The sequence below is a fragment of the Rana temporaria genome, chromosome 5, assembly GCF_905171775.1.
Source record: "Rana temporaria chromosome 5, aRanTem1.1, whole genome shotgun sequence".
Classification (NCBI taxonomy): domain Eukaryota; kingdom Metazoa; phylum Chordata; class Amphibia; order Anura; family Ranidae; genus Rana; species Rana temporaria.
In genome coordinates this window covers 1,450,852-1,475,281 of record NC_053493.1, presented here as the reverse complement: position 1 = coordinate 1,475,281, position 24,430 = coordinate 1,450,852, and the positions used below count along the sequence as shown (strand labels likewise).

The 24,430-nt window shown below is 47.0% G+C and overlaps 1 protein-coding gene across 2 annotated transcripts in view; it reads left to right on the top strand.

The window, feature by feature from the left end:
* Window positions 1-24,430, top strand: part of TSNARE1 (t-SNARE domain containing 1) — a 311,708-nt gene that overhangs the window by 139,014 nt on the left and 148,264 nt on the right. Inside the window, exons 4-5 of one of the 2 annotated variants that reach the window (XM_040352069.1) lie at window positions 7,761-7,838; window positions 16,756-16,825. In XM_040352069.1, coding sequence (XP_040208003.1) covers window positions 7,761-7,838; window positions 16,756-16,825 — 148 coding nt within the window. Of the gene's footprint in view, window positions 1-7,760; window positions 7,839-16,755; window positions 16,826-24,430 lie in introns of those variants that run through there. The other variant, XM_040352070.1, reaches the window with a different exon arrangement.

Genomic DNA, 24,430 nt, shown 5'->3' with positions numbered 1-24,430 from the left:
CCATCCAGTGCATCCTGCCAGTGCCAATAAGTGCCACCTGCCAATCAGTGCCTTCTGCTAGTGCCATCTTCCAGTGCCAATTAGTGCCATCCAGTGCCGCCAAAAAAAAATCGGCCTAAAATATCTGCCTCAAAAATCGGCATCATATATTGGGCATCGGTCGCCCTGATTTCTAAATATCGGCATGGCCAGAGAAAAACCCATATCTGTCGACCTCTACTTCGGGTGTCTAGCCGGTTACCAGACAACCTGAAGATTCTTCAGCAAATTGGAGACACAGGCAACGGAAAAGGTAAATATCGGACCTCTTTTGAAGGGGGCTACCTTTTTTGCTGGACCCCTGCAGTGCCTTCTCTCCTCCCTGCCTTTACATCATTTCCTTCCACATGCAATAGAAGAGACACAGAACTTGGACCGGCTCCTACAAAGCCTTCTTTCCTCCCTGCCTTTATATCAACTCCTTCAATTATTCTCCCCACAAAATGAAATTAGAAGAGACACTGAACAGTCACGACCCCCACAATGCTATGTCTTCCTGTCTTAAAGTAGACCTCAGACGGTAACCCCCACAGTAGTGCAGACCTCAGACGGTAACCCCCACAGTAGTGCAGACCTCAGACGGTAACCCCCACAGTAGTGCAGACCTCAGACGGTAACCCCCACAGTAGTGCAGACCTTAGACAGTAACCCCCGCAGTAGTGCAGACCTCAGACAGTAACCCCCACAGTAGTGCAGACCTCAGACAGTAACCCCCCCAATAGTGCAGACCTCAGACGGTAACCCCCACAGTAGTGCAGACCTTAGACAGTAACCCCCACAGTAGTGCAGACCTCAGACGGTAACCCCCACAGTAGTGCAGACCTCAGACGGTAACCCCCACAGTAGTGCAGACCTCAGACAGTAACCCCCACAGTAGTGCAGACCTCAGACGGTAACCCCCACAGTAGTGCAGACCTCAGACAGTAACCCCCCCAATAGTGCAGACCTCAGACAGTAACCCCCACAGTAGTGCAGACCTCAGACAGTAACACCCCCAATAGTACAGACCTCAGACAGTAACCCCCCACAGTAGTGCAGACCTCAGACACTAACCCCCCCCAATAGTTCAGACCTCAGACAGTAACCCCCACAGTAGTGCAGACCTCAGACAGCGGTGTGTGTTTCCCTCAAGCTCCTCCTCCTCTGTGGGTGTGAACAGAGAGGAGGGCCGCTGTCGGGTGTACCAAGATGGCCGCCGCTCTGGAGCTAGTCCGAACCTGGGGACTTTCCTAGGCCGAGGCTCCGGAGCGGATCGGGGGGTGTGCCGATCCAAACGGGGTGACCCGTTCCGATCACGGATCGGTGACGATCCGTTGCACCCCTAGTCAGAAGGAACTACAAGGTAAACATCGGCTCCTTCTGACAGCTCCGCAGACACACACTCAGCGGCACTGGGGGGGGCCGGATGGAATGATTTTGCGGGCCGCAGGTTCCCCCCCCCCCCCCTGCCTTACAGGAACCATCTCGGTAGCCGGAACCATATCGTCAGATCACCGGTGTGGGTTTTGCACGAAGCAGCAGACGGTTATTGATGTCTGACGTGAAATCTGTGATATGTGTTTTTCTCGACCTCGATGAATTGAGAAGCAGATGTCTGGAGCCTGGAAAGCGTATTCCACGCACATTCGCAAATTGTCTGAAAATCGTTTTACTTCTAAGGTGACTAATCTGCAACATCTGCTGCGCCTTTTATTGGCGCTCGATCAGTTTCTGGTCTCACGAAAGGAGAACTTTGAAAAGCTGATAAGAACGGCAGAAAATTCCGTTTTTTGAAGAACCTACTGCGTAGCTGGGCCGTCGATCGTACCTCATCCAAAACTCGCGTTCACAGAGCGTCTCCGCTCGAGGACGACCTAAATCCCGAAATATCTCTGCGCTGACTTTTAATGAAACGCCTCTTCCAGACCTTTCTGTCGCCTTTTTGATTTAAAAATAATCTTATTAGACTTTCAAAGAGGAAACCGGCAACGTTCGTTATCGGAACTTCGAGCCGCACGCTGATTTTTGCTGTTTTGTTAAAACTTTTGAAGAAGTTCTGTTGGCCTTTAACTTACAATCATAATAAGCATCTCACAAGCATCACCAATTCATACCAAGCATGGGATATACAGTGGGCTGGATTCAGGTAGAATTGCGCGTTTTTTCCCTGCACCTCCGCAAATTTGCTGCGCTGCCCTTGATTCACGGAGCAGTAGCTCAGTATATTGCGTGGGCGCGCCGGCAAAATGCCCGGCGCAAGCGCGCGCAATTTAAATGATCCCGTAGGGGGGCGGGAATCATTTAAATTAGGCGCGTTCCAGCGCCGATCGTAGAGCGCATGCTCCGTCGGGAAACTTTCCCGACGTGCATTGCAGCAAATGACGTCGCAAGGACGTCATTTGCTTCAAAGTGAACGTGAATGGCGTCCAGCGCCATTCACGATTCACTTACGCAAAATACTTAAATTTCAAATTTCGCGACGCGGGAACGACGGGTATACGTAACATTGGCTGCCCCTGCTAATAGCAGGGGCAGCCTTACGCAAAAACAGCCGTACGGAAACGACGTAAATTGCGTACGCAGGGCTCGCGCAACGTTGTGAATCGGCGTTAGTATGCAATTTGCATACTATACGCTGAGCACAACGGGAACGCCACCTAGTGGCCATCGCAAGAATGCAGCCTAAGATATGCGGGCATAAGAGCCTTATGCCGCGCATATCTTGGGCTGCAGTCGGCGTAACGAGGTTCCTGAATCAGGAGAACTCGTTACGCCGGGGCAAGTAAGCAATTGCGCCTTGTAACCTATGGTTACACAGGCGCAATTGCTTCTTGAATCCAGGCCAATATGTATAAGCAGAGGGTAGCTTTGGTAAAAAAACAAACGCATGACAAAATGATCAGTAGATCCTGAGAGTAGAGGCAGCTGAAGTTTTATCCAAATCTCCTTTTTTGCTGTGAAGGTTTAGTTGGCCCCGCTGTCTTCCAAGCCATCTTGTGTGGTGTTTACAGGTCCCGGAATGATGGGGGGTCTGGCTGATTAGTAGGAGGCAAAAATTCTGGAGACAGACCCAAGACTTTCTAAAGGAAAAAAAACATGGCAATAGTTGGCTACGTTGTTTATTTGGGGAAAAAAAGTCGACAGGGTTTTATTTGTATCAGGAGGGATTCTTTTCTCCTACAGGACTGGTGGTTAGCTCTGGGGAGTAAGTTGACTGCAGGACTTGGGGGGGTGGGGGGGGGGGTTATAGCACTGGGGACTAAGTTGACTGCAGGACTTGGGGGGGGTTATAGCACTGGAGAGTAAGTTGACTGCAGGACTTGGGGGGGGGGGGGGGGGTTATAACACTGGGGAGTAAGTTGACTGCAGGACTTGGGGGGGGGGGGGGGGGTTATAGCACTGGGTAGTAAGTTGACTGCAGGACTTGGGGGGGGGGGGGGGGGGTTATAGCACTGGGGAGTAAGTTGACTGCAGGACTTGGGGGGGGGGGGGGGTTATATCACTGGGGAGTAAGTTGACTGCAGGGCTGGGGAGTAGCATGGGGGTAAGTTGATTGCAGGACTAAAGGGGTTAGCATGGGGGGGTAAGTTGGCACTGATGGGTGGCTGTGATAGGTGGCACTGATGGGCATTGAAAGGTTGCAATGATGGGTACTTATGGGTGTTGCACGACCGCGCAATTGTCATTTAAAAAGTGACAGCGCTGAAAATTGGCCTGGGCAGGAAGGGTGTGTAAGTGTCCCCCGGTATTGAAGGGGTTAATCTAAAGGTAGGGGCGGGTACCATCATCCATAATGGTTAAGAGCCCATTCACACCTAGGCGTTTTGTCGCCTGTAGTGTGACGCCGCTGCCGCCAGAGGGATGATTTAACATTGCCCTCTATGGAGATGGTTCAGATCTCCACGCCGAACGCCGTACGCCTGAAAAAAAGTCCCGGACCTTTCGGCGTTCGGCATAATAGATGGGAACCCTCTCCATAGGGGGACAATCTAGGGGCACATCTAGGCGGACAATCGCGGCGACAAAACGCCGCTATTTGTCGCCGCAATTCGCGGGACAAAACGCCGCGATTTTGTCCGCCTAGATGTGAATGCAGCCTTAATGTTGACACAAGATACTTGGGGCTGCCCCCAAACATGCCCCGGGGGGACAAAAGAGGCATTTGGACTCGGGACCCAAGGATCAGACAGAAATTGTAATTCAAATAACATTTTATTCATAGAAAAAAAATTATTAAAACAATTTGAGAAAAGACACAATTACACAATCAAAAGATACAACAGTGTATTGTTCATACAAGAGGGTTCAGAAGGTCGAAAAACCCCGGAGATCAGACGGGGGGCACCAAAATATGTCAAGACCTACATTTTGGTGCCCCCCCGTCTGATCTCCGGTGCCCATCGACCTTCTGAACCCTCTTATATGAACAATACACAGTTGTATCTTTTGATTGTGTAATTGTTTCTTTTCTCAAATTGTGTTAATGATGTTTTTTCTATGAATAAAATGTTATTTTAAATTAAAATTTTTGTCTGATCCTTGGGTACCGAGTCCAAATGCCTCCATTGTACCCCGGGGCATGTTTGGGGGGCAGCCCCGGGTATCTAGTCATGGAATGTGAGAGATCGCGTCTTCTGAAAGCAGCGGATTTATTTATTTCCAATGTAGAACGTCACATAGTGATTGTTTATTTTGTTGAAAGCCAAACAAGAGATGTTTGATTTGCACAATGCAGCGTGATGATTGGTTAACCACTTAAGACCCGGACCTTTAGGCAGCTAAAAAACCCGGCCAGTTTTTGCGATTCGGCACTGCGTCGCTTTAACTGACAATTGCGCGGTCGTGCAACGTGGCTCCCAAATAAAATTGGCGTCCTTTTGTCCCGCAAATAGAGCTTTTTGTTTGGCGGTATTTGATCACCTCTGCGGTTTTTATTTTTTGCACTATAAACAAAAATAGAGCGACAATTTTGAAAAAAATGCAATATTTTTTACTTTTTGCTATAATAAATATCCCCCAAAAATATATAAAAAAAATGTTTTTCCTCAGTTTAGGCCGATACGTATTCTTCTACATATTTTTGGTAAAAAAAAATCGCAATAAGCGTTTATCGGTTGGTTTGCGCAAATGTTATAGCGTTTACAAAATAGGGGATAGTTTTATGGCATTTTTATTAATATTTTTTTTTTACTACTAATGGCGGCGATCAGCGATTTTTTTTCGTGACTGCGACATTATGGCGGACACTTCGGACTATTTTGACACATTTTTGGGACCATTGTCATTTTCACAGCAAAAAATGCATTAAAAATGCACTGATTACTGTGAAAATGACAATTGCAGTTTGGGAGTTAACCACTAGGGGGCGCTGAAGGGGTTAAGTGTGACCTCATCTGTGTTTCTAACTGTAGGGGGGTGGGGGCTGTAGGTGTGACATCATTAATTGTGGTTCCCTATAAAAGGATCACACGATCGATGACGCCGCCACAGTGAAGAACGGGGAAGCCGTGTTTACACACAGCTCTCCCCGTTCTTCAGCTCCGGGGACCGATCACGGGACTCTAGCGGCGATCGGGTCCCGCGGCCTCCGAGCTTCGGACCGGGTCGCGTGCACGCGCCGGTGACCCCACGGCTGGGCACTTAAAGGGCAACATACAGGTACATTGATGTGCCATTCTGCCAACGTATATCGGCGTGAAGGGGTCCTTAAGTGGTTAATGTGCGCAGATTGGCAAAAGGCGGTGGGGGGGGGGGGCTTTTATGAAAAATATATATATATGTTCTATTATGAGATATAATACACACTATATAAATGATAGAATACAGAGGAGTGTTGTAGGATCCTCTCTTACATATTTCTGGATAACCGACCTTTGAGGAAAGGATAGAAGAGAATTCCATGAATGTCCTCGGAATATGTGGAGCTCCGCCCCCTTTTTCCTGATCAGATTCCAGCGAGGAGGAGGAGCGATGCACACGGATTCCAGCACCATGGAGAGCACCGTACAGACCACGGGCCTCCTTCCTACAACTCTGCAGAGCATTCCCTTTACTGCCGACTCCCTGCTGTACTAGTGTATATATATATATATATATATATATACACACACACACACACACACACACACACACACACACACACACACAGATACGGTATATACCAGGGATATGCAATTAGCGGACCTCCAGCTGTTGCAAAACTACAAGTCCTATCATGCCTCTGCCTCTGGGTGTCATGCTTGTGGCTGAAAGAGTCTTGCTATATACCTCATGGGACTTGTAGTTCTGCAACAGCTGGAGGTCCGCTAATTGAATATCCCTGGTATATACCGTGTGTGTATGCATATATATATATATATATATATATATATATATAGGGGGGGGGGGGGCAGAGATGGAAATATTCCTTGTAAACTGAATGAACTTTGTAAATGCAAAATCCGTGTGTAACTTTTCTTTCTGAGCTTTGCAGTAATGTTATATGGAGCAACCTCTGTACTCCCCCCCCCCCCCCCCCCCCCCCCCCCCCCCCCGTGCACGAGCTTCTCATCATAGAGACCAATCACATAACTTCTACATGAAAGTCAATCGCTTACTGCTGAGGCCATATACACACACACACTCTATATTATCAAAAGTATTGGGACACCTCCTTTACACACATGAACTTTAATGACAGTTCAATATTGAGTTGGCCCCGCCCTTTGCAGCTATAACAGCTTCAACTCTTCTGGGAAGACTATCCGCAAGGTTTAGGGGTGTGTCTATGGGAAGGCGGTCCACAAGGTTTAGGGGTGTGTCTATGGGAAGACTGTCCACAAGGTTTAGGGGTGTGTCTATGGGAAGGCGGTCCACAAAGTTTAGGAGTGTGTCTATGGGAAGACTGTCCACAGGGTTTAGGGGTGTGTCTATGGGAAGACTGTCCACAGGGTTTAGGGGTGTGTCTATGGGAAGACTGTCCACAGGGTTTAGGGGTGTGTCTATGGGAAGACTGTCCACAGAGTTTAGGGGTGTGTCTATGGGAAGGTGGTCCACAAGGTTTAGAGGTGTGTCTATGGGAAGACTGTCCACAGGGTTTAGGGGTGTGTCTATGGGAAGACTGTCCACAGAGTTTAGGGGTGTGTCTATGGGAAGACTGTCCACAGAGTTTAGGGGTGTGTCTATGGGAAGACTGTCCACAGAGTTTAGGGGTGTGTCTATGGGAATGTTTGACCGTTCTTCCAGAAGCACATCTGTGAGGTTAGACACTGGATGAGAAGGCCTGGCTCGCAGTCTCCCCATCTAATCCCAATTTCTCCCGGTTTCATCAACAATGGGGCCCAGTTTCCTCCCAGTGACAATAATGGGGCCCAGTTTCCTCCCAGTGATGCCAGGACATTGTTTACTCCTGATGTCCGCAGCCAGGCCCCCCATAACTCTGAAGGACAGTATACTGGCCCTTTGTTTAGAAAGTTTGACCACCCCCTGTTCTACAGGAATTTCTACCATGAGGTGACTTGTGAAGGGGGGGGCGGGAAGTATGATCGGGGTTTGCGGGGTTTGTCTGTGAATGGTGGTGTGGGTGTTGGGGGGGGGGGGGTGGAGTTGGGTCATCCGTATGTGAGGAAGACGTCACCCTTTAGGTGTTTGTTTTTGTTGATCACAATGACGCTTTGATATAAATGTGCGTGTTTTACCATCACAGGATGATAAAGTTGTAGAAAATTGAATGTGTTTATAATGTTGTTGTTTTTTTCTTCCAGCCACTCAGGTTGACCCGAATGAGATCCAGGAGCTCTTCCAGCTCACCTCGGCCGATGTGTTCCGGATAAATGCGAATGGTGGGTATAAAACTGTCACTTTCCGTTCTTTGCCTGCAGCTTAGTTGTAGCTTTCTGTATACTGACAGCCGTATACTACTCTAGTGACTCCGTTCTGTGTATGGATGGTAGAAGCCGTGAGCAACGCATGCCACCATCTGCAAGAAAATGACAGACTTGTATATTTCTCATCATACAAAAAACGCGTCATGGAAGGGGGGGGGGGGGAAGAAGTTGCATGTAGCGGGGCCGGTCTATATGTAAGGAGTGTTTACACTTGGGGGGGGGGGGGATTACCCCCCAACCCCCAAAGCAACCTGCGTGTGTCGCTTTTTAGAAACATTTGACAGACCGCTCAGAACGATGTCTCATCACTGCCTGTTTTAACCCTTGAAAGGCCGCAGCACTACCCAGCAGCCATCTGTGCTTCTAAAGGCTCAACGTTTTTTACCTTCATGCATCCTCTGTGTGCAGCCCCCCCAATACTTACCCGACCCCCATCTCGATCCAGCAATGTGCACGAGAGCCTCGGCTCTCTGGGGAGGACCGCAGCTCCGCGTGTGAATGGACAATGCAGAGCCATGGCTTTGTGAGACTGCTTGGGTGTCCTCATTGCAAGTGGCTTGTTCTGGGGGCACTGGGGAGCAAGGAGGGAGGGGGCCAGGAGTGCCGGCGGGGGGACCTGAGAAGAAGATCCGGGCTGCTCTGTACAAAACCATTACAGAGCCGGTAATTATAACATGTTTGTTTATTTTTTTTAAAAGAGTCTTTAGGGCCAGTTCACACCACATGCAATGCGTTTTTTTTTTTATTTCATTTCTGCATCAAAAACGCATGGAAAGTAGGTAACATGGTTTCCAATGGAATAGTTCACACCAGTGCAGTCAGTTCCAGAAATACTAGAAGAACATGCTGCATTTTTCCTGCACTGTACTGGAATGCGGTAAAACTAGTGCTGTCAGTTAAACGCGTTAACACAAACCCATGTTAAGGCCGTCAATTTTTTTATCGCGCGATTAACTTGGCGGCGTTCGGGGGTTATACCGGGATGATGCCTGCAGCCGCAGGCATCATCCCGGTACCGTTGTTTAGAGCGGGGGATCGGCTATCCAAACATAACAACCGATGCGGCTAAAAGCCGATCGGTTGTTATGCCGGAGGAGCGGGAGGGGACATCCCCCCCCTCCCGCCGCCTTTCGCCGCTCTGACCGGGCCTCCCGTCCCACCAGGAGACCCGATCCTCCATCCGCCGCGTTCTGTGTCCAGGCGGAGACTGACACTAAGCCGTAAACGGCTTTGATTCAGTCTCCGCATTGAAACCACGGAAGCGGCGTCATGACGTCACTTCCGGGTTTCTCGGCTGCCAATGGCGCCGGATTTAATAAAATGTACACGGTATTCAGAATCGCCGTTTTCTGCGATCTGAATACTTTGAAGTGCAAAGGAGGGCTCGGAGGTCTTTTAGACCCCCAATCCCTCCATAAAGAGTACCTGTCACCACCTATTGCTGTCACAAGGGATGTTTACATTCCTTGTGACAGCAATAAAAGTGATCAAAATGTAAAAAAATAAAAAAACACAATTTAATATTATAAAAAATAAATAAATAAATAAGAAAACAAAAAAAATATGTTTTAAAGGGTGAACCTCCTTAATCGCGCGATTAATCGTGCGTTAACTATGACATTAATGCGATTAATCGCGATTAGAAATTTTAATCGCTTGACAGCACTAGGTAAAACGCATCAAAAATGCACCGGAGTGCACTGCAATGCATCTAAAAAAAAAGCATCTGGAATGCATCCGGAAACGCAAAAAAAATGCATCGGGCTGCTTTAAAAATTTGCATGCAGCAACACATTCGGAAACCGTTTTTTTGTGGTTTGAACCAGCCTTCAATGTCACATAAGCACTGTTGCTGGGCAGTTGCAGTGCCCCCCCCCCCCTTTCTCTTGAATGGGGTCGGATTTGGTGGCAGTACTACTTGCCAAATGCAAAGTGCGGTATAAATTATGCTGCGGCAGTGTGAGCAAACATCATCCTCATGACACATCACAGGAAGCGCCTCCATGGTTAACAGAGGACAGAATTAGAAATAGACTTGAGAAACTTAACATTAATAAATCACCGGGACCAGATGGCTTGCACCCGAGGGTACTTGGGGAACTCAGTCAAGTGATAGCCAGACCATTGTTCCTAATTTTTACTGACTGGAATGGTACCAGCTGATTGGAGAAAAGCCAATGTAGCACCAATATTTAAAAAAGGTCCAAAATACATCCCTGGGAATTACAGACCAGTCAGCCTAACATCAATAGTATGTAAGCTCTTGGAGGGGATGATAAGGGACTCTATACAAGATTTTAGTAATGAGAACGGTATCGTAAGCGGTAATCAGCATGGATTCATTTAGAATCGTTCTTCCCAAACCAATCTATTAGCCTTCTATGAGGAGACGAGTTGCCATCTAGATAAAGGAAGGCCCGTAGACGTGTATCTGGATAAAGGAAGACCCGTAGACGTGGTGTATCTAGATAAAGGAAGGCCCGTAGACGTGGTGTATCTGGATAAAGGAAGTCCCGTAGACGTGGTGTATCTGGATAAAGGGAGGCCGGTAGACGTGGTGTATCTGAATAAAGGAAGGCCCGTAGACGTGGTGTATCTGGATAAAGGAAGGTCCGTAGACATGGTGTATCTGGATAAAGGAAGGCCCGTAGACGTGGTGTATCTGAATAAAGGAAGGCCCGTAGACGTGGTGTATCTAGATAAAGGAAGGTCCGTAGACGTGGTGTATCTAGATAAAGGAAGGTCCGTTGACGTGGTGTATCTGAATAAAGGAAGGTCCGTAGACGTGGTGTATCTAGATAAAGGGAGGCCGATAGACGTGGTGTATATGAATAAAGGAAGGTCCGTAGACGTGGTGTATCTGGATAAAGGAAGGCCTGTAGACGTGGTGTATCTGGATAAAGGAAGGCCTGTAGACGTGGTGTATCTGGATAAAGGAAGGCCTGTAGACGTGGTGTATCTGGATAAAGGAAGGCCTGTAGACGTGGTGTATCTGGATAAAGGAAGGCCTGTAGACGTGGTGTATCTTAATAAAGGAAGGCCCGTAGACGTGGTGTATCTGGATAAAGGAAGGCCCGTAGACGTGGTGTATCTGGATAAAGAAAGGCCCGTAGACGTGGTGTATCTGGATAAAGGAAGGTCCGTAGACGTGGTGTATCTGGATAAAGGAAGGCCCGTAGACGTGGTGTATCTGGATAAAGGAAGGCCCGTAGACGTGGTGTAGCTGGATAAAGGAAGGCCCGTAGACGTGGTGTAGCTGGATAAAGGAAGGCCCGTAGACGTGGTGTATCTGGATAAAGGAAGGCCCGTAGACGTGGTGGATCTGGATAAAGGAAGGCCTGTAGACGTGGTGTATCTGGATTTTGAAAAAGCATTTGCCACAGTTCCTCATAAATGTTTACTGTATAAAGTAAGGTCCGTTGACATGGACCATAGGGCGAGTACATGGACCATGGGGCGAGTACATGGACCATGGGGCGAGTACATGGACCATGGGGCGAGTACATGGATTGGAAACTGTCTACAAGGACGAGTTCAGTGGGTGGTGAATGGTACTCGGAATGGTCCAGGGTGGCTATTGGGGTCCCCCAGGGTTCTGTGCTGGGACCAATCCTATTTATTTTGTTCATAAATGATCTGGAGGAGGGGTAAGCAGTTCAATCTCTGTACTTGCGGACGATACTGACCTAAGCAGGACAATAACTTCTCTGCAGGATGTGGAAACCTTGCAAGAAGATCTGAATAAATTAATGGGGGGGGGGGGGGGGCAACTACATGGCAAAGGAGGTTCAATGTAGAAAAATGTAAAATTATGCATTTAGGTGGCAAAAATCTGAATGCAATCTATACACTGGGGGGAGAACCTCTGGGGGAATCTAGGATGGAAAAGGACCTGAGGGTCCTAGTAGATGAGAGGCTCAGCAATGCCAAGCTGCTGCTAACAAAGCAAACAGAATATTGGCATTAAAAAGGGGATCAACCCCAGAGATAAAACGATAATTCTCCCCTCTACAAGACTCTCGGTCGCACCTGGAGTATGCCGTCCAGTTCTGGGCACCAGTCCTCAGGAAGGATGTACTGGAAATGGAGAGAGAAGGGCAACAAAGCTAATAAAGGGTCTGGAGGATATTGGTTATGAGGAAAGGTTGCAAGCTCTGAACTTAACTGGCGAAACCAGATCCTCCCCCTCCCCCCCCCATAAATAAAGCATTACTTTCACTGTAGGGTGGAGCTCCGCTATAACTATTCTTATGGTGCTCGGGTCTGCTTCCGGGATCTCCCCTGTGGGACCCAGCTTCAGGGGAGAGGAGAGATTGCCAACAACGGCTGCAGTGCCTGTGCGGTCATGTCACATCTGCTGTCCCTCTCTGAAGCAGCTGTTGGGAGCCAATCACGTGACCTGACAGGAGCTCTCTGAGAATAGGTAAGTTATAAGCATCATTCTTTCACAGGGTAGATCGAATAATGTTTGTACTCCTCTATGTAATCCAAGAGACCAGAGGAGATGTCCAGACATTCGCCACCCTAAAACTGGGCGGGACCATTTGTAACCGGCGGCATTGAGTTTCGCCCCGTTATGCCCTGATAATTTTAGATTTGCCCCATACATATAGAGCTCCACCCTACTGGGGGTGGGGATAACCTCACATGAGAAGAATGGGAAGGAGATCTCGGTGAATGAGTCAATATCCCAGAATTCTTTGGGAGTCGTGTAGATTCAGAGATTCTGGGCGGGTTCTGTGGGTAGTAAACGGGAATGAAAAATAATCGATTCCCTAACGAGATTATAAAGATAAAAAATACTATTTTATTGTACACAACTTTAAAAGCGAAGATTTAAAATCTGAATATCAGACATCATAGTAATGTTTGAAAACAATGTACGTTTGTGCCAGGAAGTTATTGGTGGTCACAAAAGGGATCTCAAGTGAGATTCTTTATCTCCAAAATGTTTTGCAGGACAAAAGCCTGCTTCTTCAGGGTAATATTGCTTTAATCTCTGCTATTGGTAGCATTACAGATAGCTTATTCACAGGAGACAGAAGGGGGGGGGGGTTAGATGAGGTTAAGGAGGAAAGTAGAATGAAAAATCAAATCATCACAGAGTGGGACTGTGGATCTGAGATGTAAAAATGCCACGTCCCGATAAGATTGTATGAAAAAAATGGATATACACATATGTATAAGAAAACACGTGTGCATAGGATAGATGATGGACTTTTTAGGCGTAAATAAAATAAAAAATGGATATTTATTAAATACATAAAATACAAAATTGATAAAATACAAAATGAATAACAGAGTGCCACAATGATGGCCAGAAGATACAAACACATTAATGTAACAAACCACCTATAGTTTGAATTAATACTTGTACAGGAATTGACAAAAAATAATGGGAGATTAACAACCACTCAATGGATAATTTGAAGACCAGTAGGATTCTCAAAAAGGTGGGATGTTAGCGGTGTTTAGCCCAACATGTTTCGCGTTGTATGGACGCTTCTTCGGGAGCTTAACAGTAGTTTCTACAGGATGATATGATAATGACAGCAAAAATAACAGTTAGAATAGACAATAAATAACCAGGAGGAAAGTAGCTTCAGTAGGAAGCCAAGACGAAGAACACGGGGGACATGACCTCCAACTAGAGGAGCAAAGCATAAAACCTTCCATATTTTACCAGAAGACGAGTTGTTTGGAATGGACTTCCAACAAAGGAAGAGAGTCGCTCAACCGTAAGTGGATTCAAACATGCCTCAATGGACCACCCCGTCACCTTCTGCCATCGCTCTTCTGTGTTTGAGGTCGCATTCACATCTCAACGATTATCTGCTGGAAGCTCAAAAACGCTGGAGGAGAAAAACAAATAAAAAATTCAATGATTCTCTATGGAGACGGATCACATTTCCACTCCAAGTCGCCTGACGCTCAAAAAACTTCTATAACTAGAGGAGGGTGCGCTTCCCTACGTGCCAAAAGGCCACGCAACTAAAACGTGACCTTTATTGTAGATCATAAAAAGTATGTGAAGGACCATATCAGGTACACCTAAAGGATGAGTTCAATGCCGTTATCTATAAAAAATCAACGTTCTATCTCTATGTGGCAATATTAAAGTGGAGGTTCACCCAAAAACACAATTTTTAACATTAGATTGAGACTCATTTTGTGAAGGGGAATCGGGTGTTTTTCTTTTTTTAAATCGAAGCAGTACTTACCGTTTTAGAGAGCGATGTTCTCCGCCGCTTCCGGGTATGGGCTGCGGGACTGGGTGTTCCTATTTGATTGACAGGCTTCTGACGGTCACGATTTTCCGAAAGTAGCCGAACGTCGGTGCGCAGTCGCCGTATAGAGCCGCACTGACGTTCGGCTTCTTTCGGCTACTCGTGACGCGATGTATGCGACCGTCGGAAGCCTGTCAATCAACTAGGAACGCCCAGTCCCGCAGCCCATACCCGAAAGCGGTGGAGAAGATCGCTCTCTAAAACGGTAAGTACTGATTTAAAAAAAAACACCGATTCCCCTTCACAAAACGAGCCTCAATCTAATGTTAAAAATTGTTTTTTGGGTGAACTCCCGCTTTAACATTGTAACGACTACCCATATAGTGAGAGGGTATCAGCCGTTGGAGAAGTCCTTTTCCCTGGCAAGTGGCGATATGCAGGTACCGCCGGTATATCCCATCGAACGCCCTTTCAAGAAACGAGACGGGGCTACGTTTTGAAGAGTCAAGCAGGACTGATTTAATGGGACATTTCCCTTAGCTTATATGCGGTTACAACTGTGACGGGAACACGCCCCCCCTTCACACAGATACTTTGAAATAATGACATCTCCTTAAATCAATCAGTCTCTAGACGTTCCGGCACCGAGATCCACTTAACATGACCTGGCCGGGCACATTCCTTTCTCAATAGAATTCAATTAACCTTTAGAACAATACACACTCACAGATCATCACGTTAGCATACACCTGGCAAGAGGCTGTTAACTGGTAATACACAACAGAGCGTCAATTAGCATTTAGCTAAAAGTCCCTCTACAATTAACCCTTTGAGCTCAGTAACAAGTCATGCAGTCCTCTGTAGGCAGAATAGTTCATAGGTCCGTTACAAACATCTACCAAGTTTAAATGGTGAAAACATCAACATCGGGGTTATAATTTCTTCCTATATTCAATATAAAGGCCCCAGGCTGTATTAGAGGATATGTAAATTAAAGGTCTACTCACCAACACCACCTGGGGGTATATCGGTCTCTCCTCCCATCTATTGGTCATATATAAATGTGAGGTGAGCAGAAAAAGAAGATATGCTGTCTTACTGAGGATATGGTCGATCTGTCTTCTGCCCTATGGTCTATCTCAGTGGTCTCCGAACTGCGGCCCGGGGGCCAGATGCGGCCCTTTGCTTGCCTGAACCTGGCCCTTGAAGCACTACTTCTCCCACTGATACAAGACACAATTCTGCCAATTGACATCAACAATGGGGCACAATTTCTCCTGCTGACATTAACAATGGGGCACTTTTCCTCCCAATGATACCAGCTATGAGTGAGTAAGTGAGAAACTTATATAGCGCAACACATGCAAACTGAATCGCCTCTGGGCGCTTGGTATCCATTCCCTGGGCCCTCAGAAGAGATGGGTCTTGATCTTTCTCCTGAAGGCCAGGTGGTTTACCTCCAATCAGATGCTGGTTGGTAGAGCGTTCCATAGTCTGGGTCCTTGGACTGCAACTATAGGGCACTATTCCTCCCTCTGATACCTAATGGGGCGATGTTTGCTCTGACTGATGGCAGAAAAATTTCCACTCCCGCTGGCCACAGTCCGGCCCCCCTAAAGTCTGAAGGACAATAAACTGGCCCTTTTGTTTAGAAAGTTTGGAGACCCCTGGTCTATCTCTCAGATATGTAATACGGGTACAACTCATCCACGTGGACACAAATAACCACTAATGGACGAGCCCCACATATCACCATATCCACAGAAAAAGCTTCTCTCTCAATCAATCAATTGACACAAGGCATCTCTCACCCCACAAGAAAAGAAAAATGGAGGGGAGGAGGGAAAATAATGTGATAATAATAATTGAATCATGTAAAACATAAATGAAAATAAAGTTAGAAGGTGCTGAGCAAAAAAAAATAAAAAATAACACAAACCTAACATGTTTCACGCTTAAATAGAACTTCGTTGGGAGGTAAAAAAAAGTATACAAAATTAGCAACCAAGAGTAGCTGGCTGTCGCATGGTGAAAAAAAAAAAAAAAATATTAATATATATTTTTTTGTATGTGTGTATATATATATATATATATATATATATATATATATATATAATTTGTGTGTGTGTAATATATATATATATATAATATGTATATTTATATATATATATATTTTGTAATGTTTTGTGGTGTTAAAAAAATTCTGGAAAACCCCCCCCCCACACATTTTTACATATGGAAGAAGTGTCAGAATTGGCCCGGTAAACAATTGGTTAAAGATATATACAATGTATCACTTTTAGATCTGTATTGGTATGTATTCATATTATCTGTGTAGAAGTCGGGTTCCTGTGCCATGCGTCCTTCAGCAGGATTTATTAGAATTTGTGGAAGGACACGTCGCGGCACCCCCCCCCCCCACCCCATAACTTGACATTCCGTGTGCGGAGTGTTTTTGTGGCTTGTGCACGCAGCGTGCAGCCTTTATAAAGTTGATTGAGAGCAGAATTGTGCGCTAGGTAAGGAGCGGGAGCTTTACATGTTGTCAATGTGCCTTTGTGTGATAAGCCGTTGCCGGCGGTGACATGCAGGGGACGGATGGCTTTCCAGGATTCAGCTTGTTCTTGTGTCTCTCTTGTTGACAGTGCAGTCTTTGGAGAAAATCCTGCGCTCCCTGGGGACTCCTAGCGACACACCAGAGCTGAGAGAGCATCTGTAAGTTCTCCCCTCCCCTCCCCCTCCCTTCTTCTGATTACCTTCCCGCTTGTATCACACCGGCCGGCTAATTTTATTACCCTCCATGTCACCCTTTCCTGCCAGAGAAAACTGATTATTGATTCTATTTTTTTTGACAACAAACATGACTTGTACAACTTCCTGCCAAGAGACACTTTAACATCTTCATCCTCCATTCCCAGTCACCGTACTCCTCATCCAATCACACATTGCAGCGTAAAGAGGGTGTTTTTTTTTGTTTTTGTTTTTTATGGTTTCTTGCACCACCTGTACGTTGTTAGTCCTCTTTCCATCTTACAGGTCGACCAATGCAAAGCCCCAGAGAAGCTAAAGCCTATATTGTTGTTGATTACATATACACTGGATATAAGGGGGCAGATTCTCGTAGAATGGCGCAAAAATGGGCAGGCGTAACGTATCTGATTTACGTTACGCCGCCGCAAGTTTTTCAGGCAAGTGCTTTATTCACAAAGCACTTGCCTGTAAAGTTGCGGCGGCGTAGCGTAAATCACCCGGCAGAATTCAAATTCGTGTTTCATTTAAATGAAGCGCGTCCCCGCGCCGAACAAACTGCGCATGCGCCGTCCCTAAAATTTCCCGGCGTGCATTGCTCTAAATGACGTCGCAAGGACGTCATTGGTTTTGACGTGGACATAAATTACGTCCAGCAGCATTCACGGACGACTTACGCAAACAACGTAATTTTATAAATTTTCGATGCGGGAACGACGGCCATACTTAACATTGGCTGCGCCTCATATAGCAGGGGCAAGTATACGCCGGGAAAAGCCCAACGTAAACGTCGTAACTTTACTGCGTCGGCCGCGCGTACGTTCGGAAATTCGCGTATCTAGTTCATTTGCATACTCGACGCGGAAATCGACCGAAGCGTCACCTAGCGGGGAAAAAAAATATTGCGGTTACGATCCGACGGTGTAAGAGCCTTACGCCTGTCAGATCGAATGGATATCTATGCGTAACTGATTCTAAGAATCAGTCGCATAGATACAACGGCCCAGATTAGGACTTAAGAACGGCGTACATGGCGCTGCGCCGTCGTAAGCCCTTTGAGAATCTGGGCCAAAAAGTCTACACACCCCGGGTGGTAAAATTTCAGGTTTCTGTGATGTAAAAAAAATTAGACAAAGATAAATAATTTCAGAACTTTTTCCACCTTTTTAATGTGACCTATAAACTGTGCAACTCAGTTGAAAAACAAACTGAAATCTTTTAAGGGGGAGGAGTAAAACTAAATAATGAATGTGGTTGTATAAGTTTGCACACCCTCTTATAACTGGGGGGATGGCGCTGTGTTCAGAATTAGGCAATCATATTTAAACTCATGATAAATAGGAGTCAGTGCACATCTGCCATCATTTAACGTGCCTCTGATTAACCCGAAATAAAGTTCAGCTGTTCTTGTAGGTCTTTCCTGACATTTTCTTAGTCGCATCCTACAGCATAAGACATGGTCCCCAGAGAGCTTCCAAATCATCAGAAGGATCTCTTTGTTAGAAGGTATCAGTCAGTAGAAGGGTACAGGGCATTAGGCTGCATTCACACCTCTGCGACAAGATACGCCGCGTACGCAGCGTATTTTGTCGCGAGTGTGTAACTTTTTTTTTTTTTAACAAAGCCTTCCCATTGCTTTGTATGGCCGAACGCCAATGCCGCCTGAAAAAAAGGGTCCGGGACTTTTTTGCAGGCGTACGGCGTCTATGAGATGTGAACCATCTCATAGACAGCAATGGGAATTCTCCCCTCCAGCGGCACGAGCGTCCGGCGTTTTGTCGCGGAGGTGTGAATGGGGCCTTAGATCTACCATGGAACACAGGGAAGACCGTCATCGGGGGGGGGATCTGGCACAACAGTGACATCACCAAGAACTGGACGTCCCTCCAAAATTGATGAAAAGACGAGAAGAAAACTGGTCAGGGAGGCGGCCAAGAGGCCGATAGCAACATTAAAAACGACTTCCATACCGCGCCGATTCTGCCACTTCTCTCCTTCATGTAAAAATCTAAATTTTTTTGCTAGAAAATTACTCAGAACCCCCAAACACTAATAAATATATATATATATATATATGTGTGTTTTTTTTAGCAGACACCCTAGGGGAAAAAATGGCTGTCATTACAACTTTTTATCTCGTACGGTATTTGTGCAACAATTTTTCAAACGTCTTTTTTTGGGTTTCATGAATTAAAAAATAACAAAACAGTAAAGTTAGCCACATTTTTGTTGGTATAATGTGAAGGATGATGTTACGCCGAGTAATTAGATACTTAACATGTGACGCTTCAAAATTGGGCATGACTCATGGAAAGGTGCCAAACTTCGGTACTTAAAGCGGGGGTTCACCCTTAGAGGGCACCTTTTCCCCTTAGATGGATGCTCGTTTTGTCTAGGGGAATCTGCAATTTGTTTTAAAATATGTGCAGTACTTACCCGTTTACGAGATGCCTCCTCTCCGTCGCTTCCGGGTATGGGCTGCGGGACTGGGCGTTCCTTCTTGATTGACAGTCTTCCGAGAGGCTTCCGACGGTCGCATCCATCGCGTCACGATTTTCCGAAAGAAGCCGACCGTCGGTGCGCAGGCGCAGTATACAGCCGCACCGACGTTCGGCTTCTTTCGGCTACGAGTGACGCGATGGATGCGACCGTCGGAAGCCTGACAATCAAGAAGGAACGCCCGCTCCCGAAGACCCATACCCGGAAGCGACGGAAGAAGATGCAGCTCGAAAACGGGTAAGTACTGCTCATATTTTAATACAAATAGCCGATTCCCCTAGACCGAACGAGCAGGAATCTAAGGGGAGAAAATTTTTTTTTTAGAAATGGGTGAACTCCCGCTTTAAAAATCTCCATGGGCGACGTTTTAATTATTATTATTTTTTACAGGTTACCAGTTTAGAGTTACAGAGGTCGTCAAGTGCTAGAATTGTTGCTCACGCTCTAACGCACGTGACAATACCTCGCATGTGTCGTTTGAACGGCGTTTACATATGTGGGCGGGACTTGCGTGTGTGTTCACTCCTAAGCGCGAGCTACCGGGGACAGGGGCGTTTTAATTTTTTTTCTTTTTTTTTTTTTACACTTTCTTTTACGTTTTATTTTTTTTTGATCACTTTTATTCCTATCACAAGGAATATAAACATCCCTTGTAATAGGAATCTATTGTGACAGGCTCTCTATATGGAGAGATGCGGGGTCAATAAGACCTTCCCCTCCTCCCACATCTCTCCTCCAGGCTGGAAAGCATGAGATCGAGAAAAAAAATTCACCAATCTCATGCGGACAGCCGCGATCGCGTCTTTGTTTACATCCGCGGCCTGAACGTGATGTCATAACGTCGCGCCCGGACCTCCGATGGTCATAGATGTCTCTGTGGTCATCATCTGGCAGCGGTCGATTATTTCTCCAGGTCCCGATGGCACGGGAGAACCCAGAGAAGCACCAGATGGCGCCGGGGGGGCGTCCCCTCCCGTCCTTCCCCGTCGCCTGTAAGAACGATCATTTGCGGAACTGCCGCCATGATTGTTCTTTTTGTGCACAGAATCGCCGGCAGAAAATAACTGATGCCTGTAGCTGCACCCATCATTTAGATATCACCCCTGAAAGTCAAGGATGTCGTGTGACGTACTGCGGGCAAGAAGTGGTTAAAGTGCCTCTGAATAACCCCAAATAAAGTTCAGCTGTTCTAGTAGGTCTTTCCTGACAGCAAAAGCCATGGTCCTCAGAGAGCTTCCAACGCATCAGAGGGATGTCATTGTTAGAAGGTATCAGTCAGGAGACGGGTCCAAGACATTAGATATTACCATGGAACACAGTGAAGACCGTCATCATCAAGTGGAGAAAATCTGGTGCAACAGTGACATCACCAAGAACTGGACGTCCCTTCAAAACTGATGAAAAGACGAGAAGAAAACTGGTCAGGGAGGCGGCCAAGAGACCTACAGCAACATTAAAGGAGCTGCAGGAATATCTGACAAGTTCTGGCTGTGTGGTGACAACAATCTCCCGTATTCTTCATATGTCTGTGCTATGGGGTAGAGTGACCAGACGGAAGACTTTTCTTACCAAGAAAAACATCCAAGCCTGGCTAAACATTGCAAAAAACAAATCTAAAGTCTCCCAAAATCATGTGGGAAAATGTGTTCTGGTCTGAGGAAACCAAGGTTGAACTTTTTTGGCCATAATTCCAAAAGATGGACAACACTGCACATCATCAGAAGAACACCATACTGACCGTGAAGCATGGTGGTGGCAGCATCATGCTTTGGGCTGTTTTTCTTCAGCTGGAACAGGGGCCTTAGTCAAGGTAGAGGGAATTGTGAACAGTTCCAAATACCAGTCACTATTGGCACAAAACCTTCAGGCTTCTGCTAGAAAGCTGAACAGGAAGAGGAACCTCATCTTTCAGCATGACAACGACCCAAAGGAACGGCTTCACCAGAAGAAGATTCAAGTTTTGTAATGGCCCAGCCAGAGCCCAGACCTGAATCCCATTGAAGATCTGTGGGGTGATGTGAAGAGGGCTGTGCACAGGAGATGTTCTCGCCATCTGACAGATTTTGAGTGTTTTTGGGCAAACACTGCCAAGTCAGGATGTGCCACAAAGATAGACTCCTCCCCAAAAACACTGAGTGCTGGAAAAAATCCAAAGGGGCTTCAACAAAATATTAGTGTAAGGGTGTGCACACTTATGCAACCAGATTCTTTTTATTTTTACTTCCCTCCTCCCAAAAGATTTCAGTTTGTTGTTCCCCTGAGTTGTACAGTTTATAGATCACATTAAAGGTGTAAAAAGTTCTGAAATTATTTATTTGTCACATTTCTTTACATCACGGAAACCCAACATTTTACCACCGGGGGTGTGTAGATTTTTTCTCTCCACTGTAGACTATGGTGTACCATCATCCAGTTAGAAAAGACTGGGAGATCGGTCCCCACCTGGTCACCCATAGAAAGGGAATTTTGAAGGACTATCTCAGTACCTACTTACACAACGTAAACTCAGGATTTGCTAAAATATTAAATTCTTGATATGAAAACCTATAAAAACTGGATATCCAAATACTTATTAAAAATCATCATAAAGGTGCATAGTAACAATCCATGTATATTACCAAAACATTCATGTCCCCTGTTAAGAAGGATCAGGATTTGGTGGGTTCCCACGCATATCATTAACATGTTTCGCCTAGTTCTACTGCTTCATCAGGAGAATATTTGTAATCAAACACCAAATATCACAATGTATGAAAAAAAATTCCAATAATAAAGTAGAAAAGGGGGGAGAAAGAGAGCAATGTCGCTCACCCAGGACTCAAACCTATCCGGAGTCAAAGCACCACCAGGGTTCCCCAACGTTGGCTATGGGGGGGGCGGGCAGCAAAAATGGACGTCTATATTGAATGACAATGTATGAGAGTAAAATATTCTACCATAGAACAATTGGAAAGGAAAAGGAGCGAGGGTGGGGGGAGGAGGAAGTGATTGTAAAGGCTTGTTTAAAAAAAATAAACATAACAAACATGTTATACTTACTCTCTTTGTGCACTTGGTTTTGCAGAGAGCAGCCCACATCCTCCTCTTCTTGGGTCCCTTTTTGCTGCTCGTGGCCCCTCCCTCTTTTGAGTGCCCCTCAGCCAGCAGCTTGCTACATGGGACACCCAAGCCGAGTCAGAGTTCCTGTATCCATTCAGACACGGAGCTCCGACCTAGTCCCGCCACCCCTCTCCCCTGATTGGTTGACTGACTTTGACAGCCGCAGGAGCCAATGGCGCTGCTGCTCTATCTCAGCCAATCGGGAGGAGTGTCCTGGATGGCTGAGCGGATCATGGACTTTGCTGGAGAGAGAAGGGGCTCAGGTAGGTAATTAGGGGGGTGCTGGGGGAGGGACTGCTGCACACCGAAGGTTTTTACCCTCTTAAACCTTCTGCATTTTGAACTTTTATGCTAAGCTGGCCCTTTCCCTCTGTGGCCGGCCCTTCCCCCTTTCCCTCTGCGGCCGGCCCTTCCCCCTTTCCCTCTGTGGCCGGCCCTTCCCCCTTTCCCTCTGTGGCCGGCCCTTCCCCCTTTCCCTCTGTGGCCGGCCCTTCCCCCTTTCCCTCTGTGGCCGGCCCTTCCCCCTTTCCCTCTGGGGCCGGCCTTTCCCTCTGGGGCCGGCTGCTGGCCCTTTCCCCCTGGGGCCGGCTGCTGGCCCTTTCCCCCTGGGGCCTGCCGCTGGCCCTTTCCCCCTTCCCCTGGGGACTGCCGCTGGCCCTTTCCCCCTCCCCCTGGGCCTGCCGCTGGCCCTTTCCCCCTCCCTCTGGGGCTGGCCGCTGGCCCTTTCCCCCTCCCTCTGGGGCCTGCCGCTGGCCCTTTCCCCCTCCCTCTGGGGCCTGCCGCTGGCTCTTTCCCCCTCCCTCTGGGGCCTGCCGCTGGCCCTTTCCCCCTCCCCCTGGGGACTGCCGCTGGCCCTTTCCCCCTGCCGCTGGGGACTGCTGCTGGCCCTTTCCCCTTCCCCCTGGGGGCCTGCTCATAGTGTTTTTATATGAATTCAAAACTTACTTGAAGCGAAAAAAAATCATTGCCATTGGCTTTTATGGGAATGTCAAACCCTCTTGAAGGGACTGAAAGTTTTTTGAGCCCGTCCTGTACTACTCAGGCTGGATCAGCTCTGTAGGGGTGATGACCGGATGAAGCACACAGGACAGATTTCAGGGTCAGACACAGGAAGTCGTTTCTGCTCTCTTTAAAGCTCATCCAGGGTGACCTGCGACTTCAGCATTTTTACAGCTTTTCCGCGCAGGACTCTAAACCATTTTATATATTTTTTTCTGTGTGCATAAAAAGAAGTGGAAAGCCGCTCTGACGCATTTTGTATCGGATTAAATTGAAAATCTTGTGTAAACTTCACGGAAAGGTCTGCTAGGTGCTGGAAGCCATTACTAGGCAACAAATGAAGAGCAATGAGCTCCGCTACTTCCTACCGAACTCTGATTACTGCGTACAAGACCCCGGTGAGCGATCGCTGTGGGGAGCCTCAGACGGCATTTCACCCACCGCATTCTATCCAACTTGTTCTCCCCGTGTGGCCCCGGCAGACTCCAGGATCCTCACATCACCTTCACTTAAGTGTTTGTTTTTGTTTTGTTTTTCCATCTTGCTGCAATTTTTCTTTCTTTCATTTTTCCATCCAGTACAACAATGATTCTAAACCAGGGTTCCATGGAAGCCCAGGGGTTCCTCCCAGAGGTTACTACGGGTTCCTCTCAGAGGTTACTAGGGGTTCCTCCCAGAGGTTACTAGGGGTTCCTCCCAGAGGTTACTACGGGTTCCTCTCAGAGGTTACTAGGGGTTCCTCCCAGAGGTTACTAGGGGTTCCTCCCAGAGGTTACTAGGGGTTCCTCCCAGAGGTTACTAGGGGTTCCTCCCAGAGGTTACTAGGGGTTCCTCCCAGAGGTTACTAGGGGTTCCTCTCAGAGGTTACTAGGGGTTCCTCTCAGAGGTTACTAGGGGTTCCTCCCAGAGGTTACTAGGGGTTCCTCCCAGAGGTTACTAGGGGTTCCTCCCAGAGGTTACTAGGGGTTCCTCCCA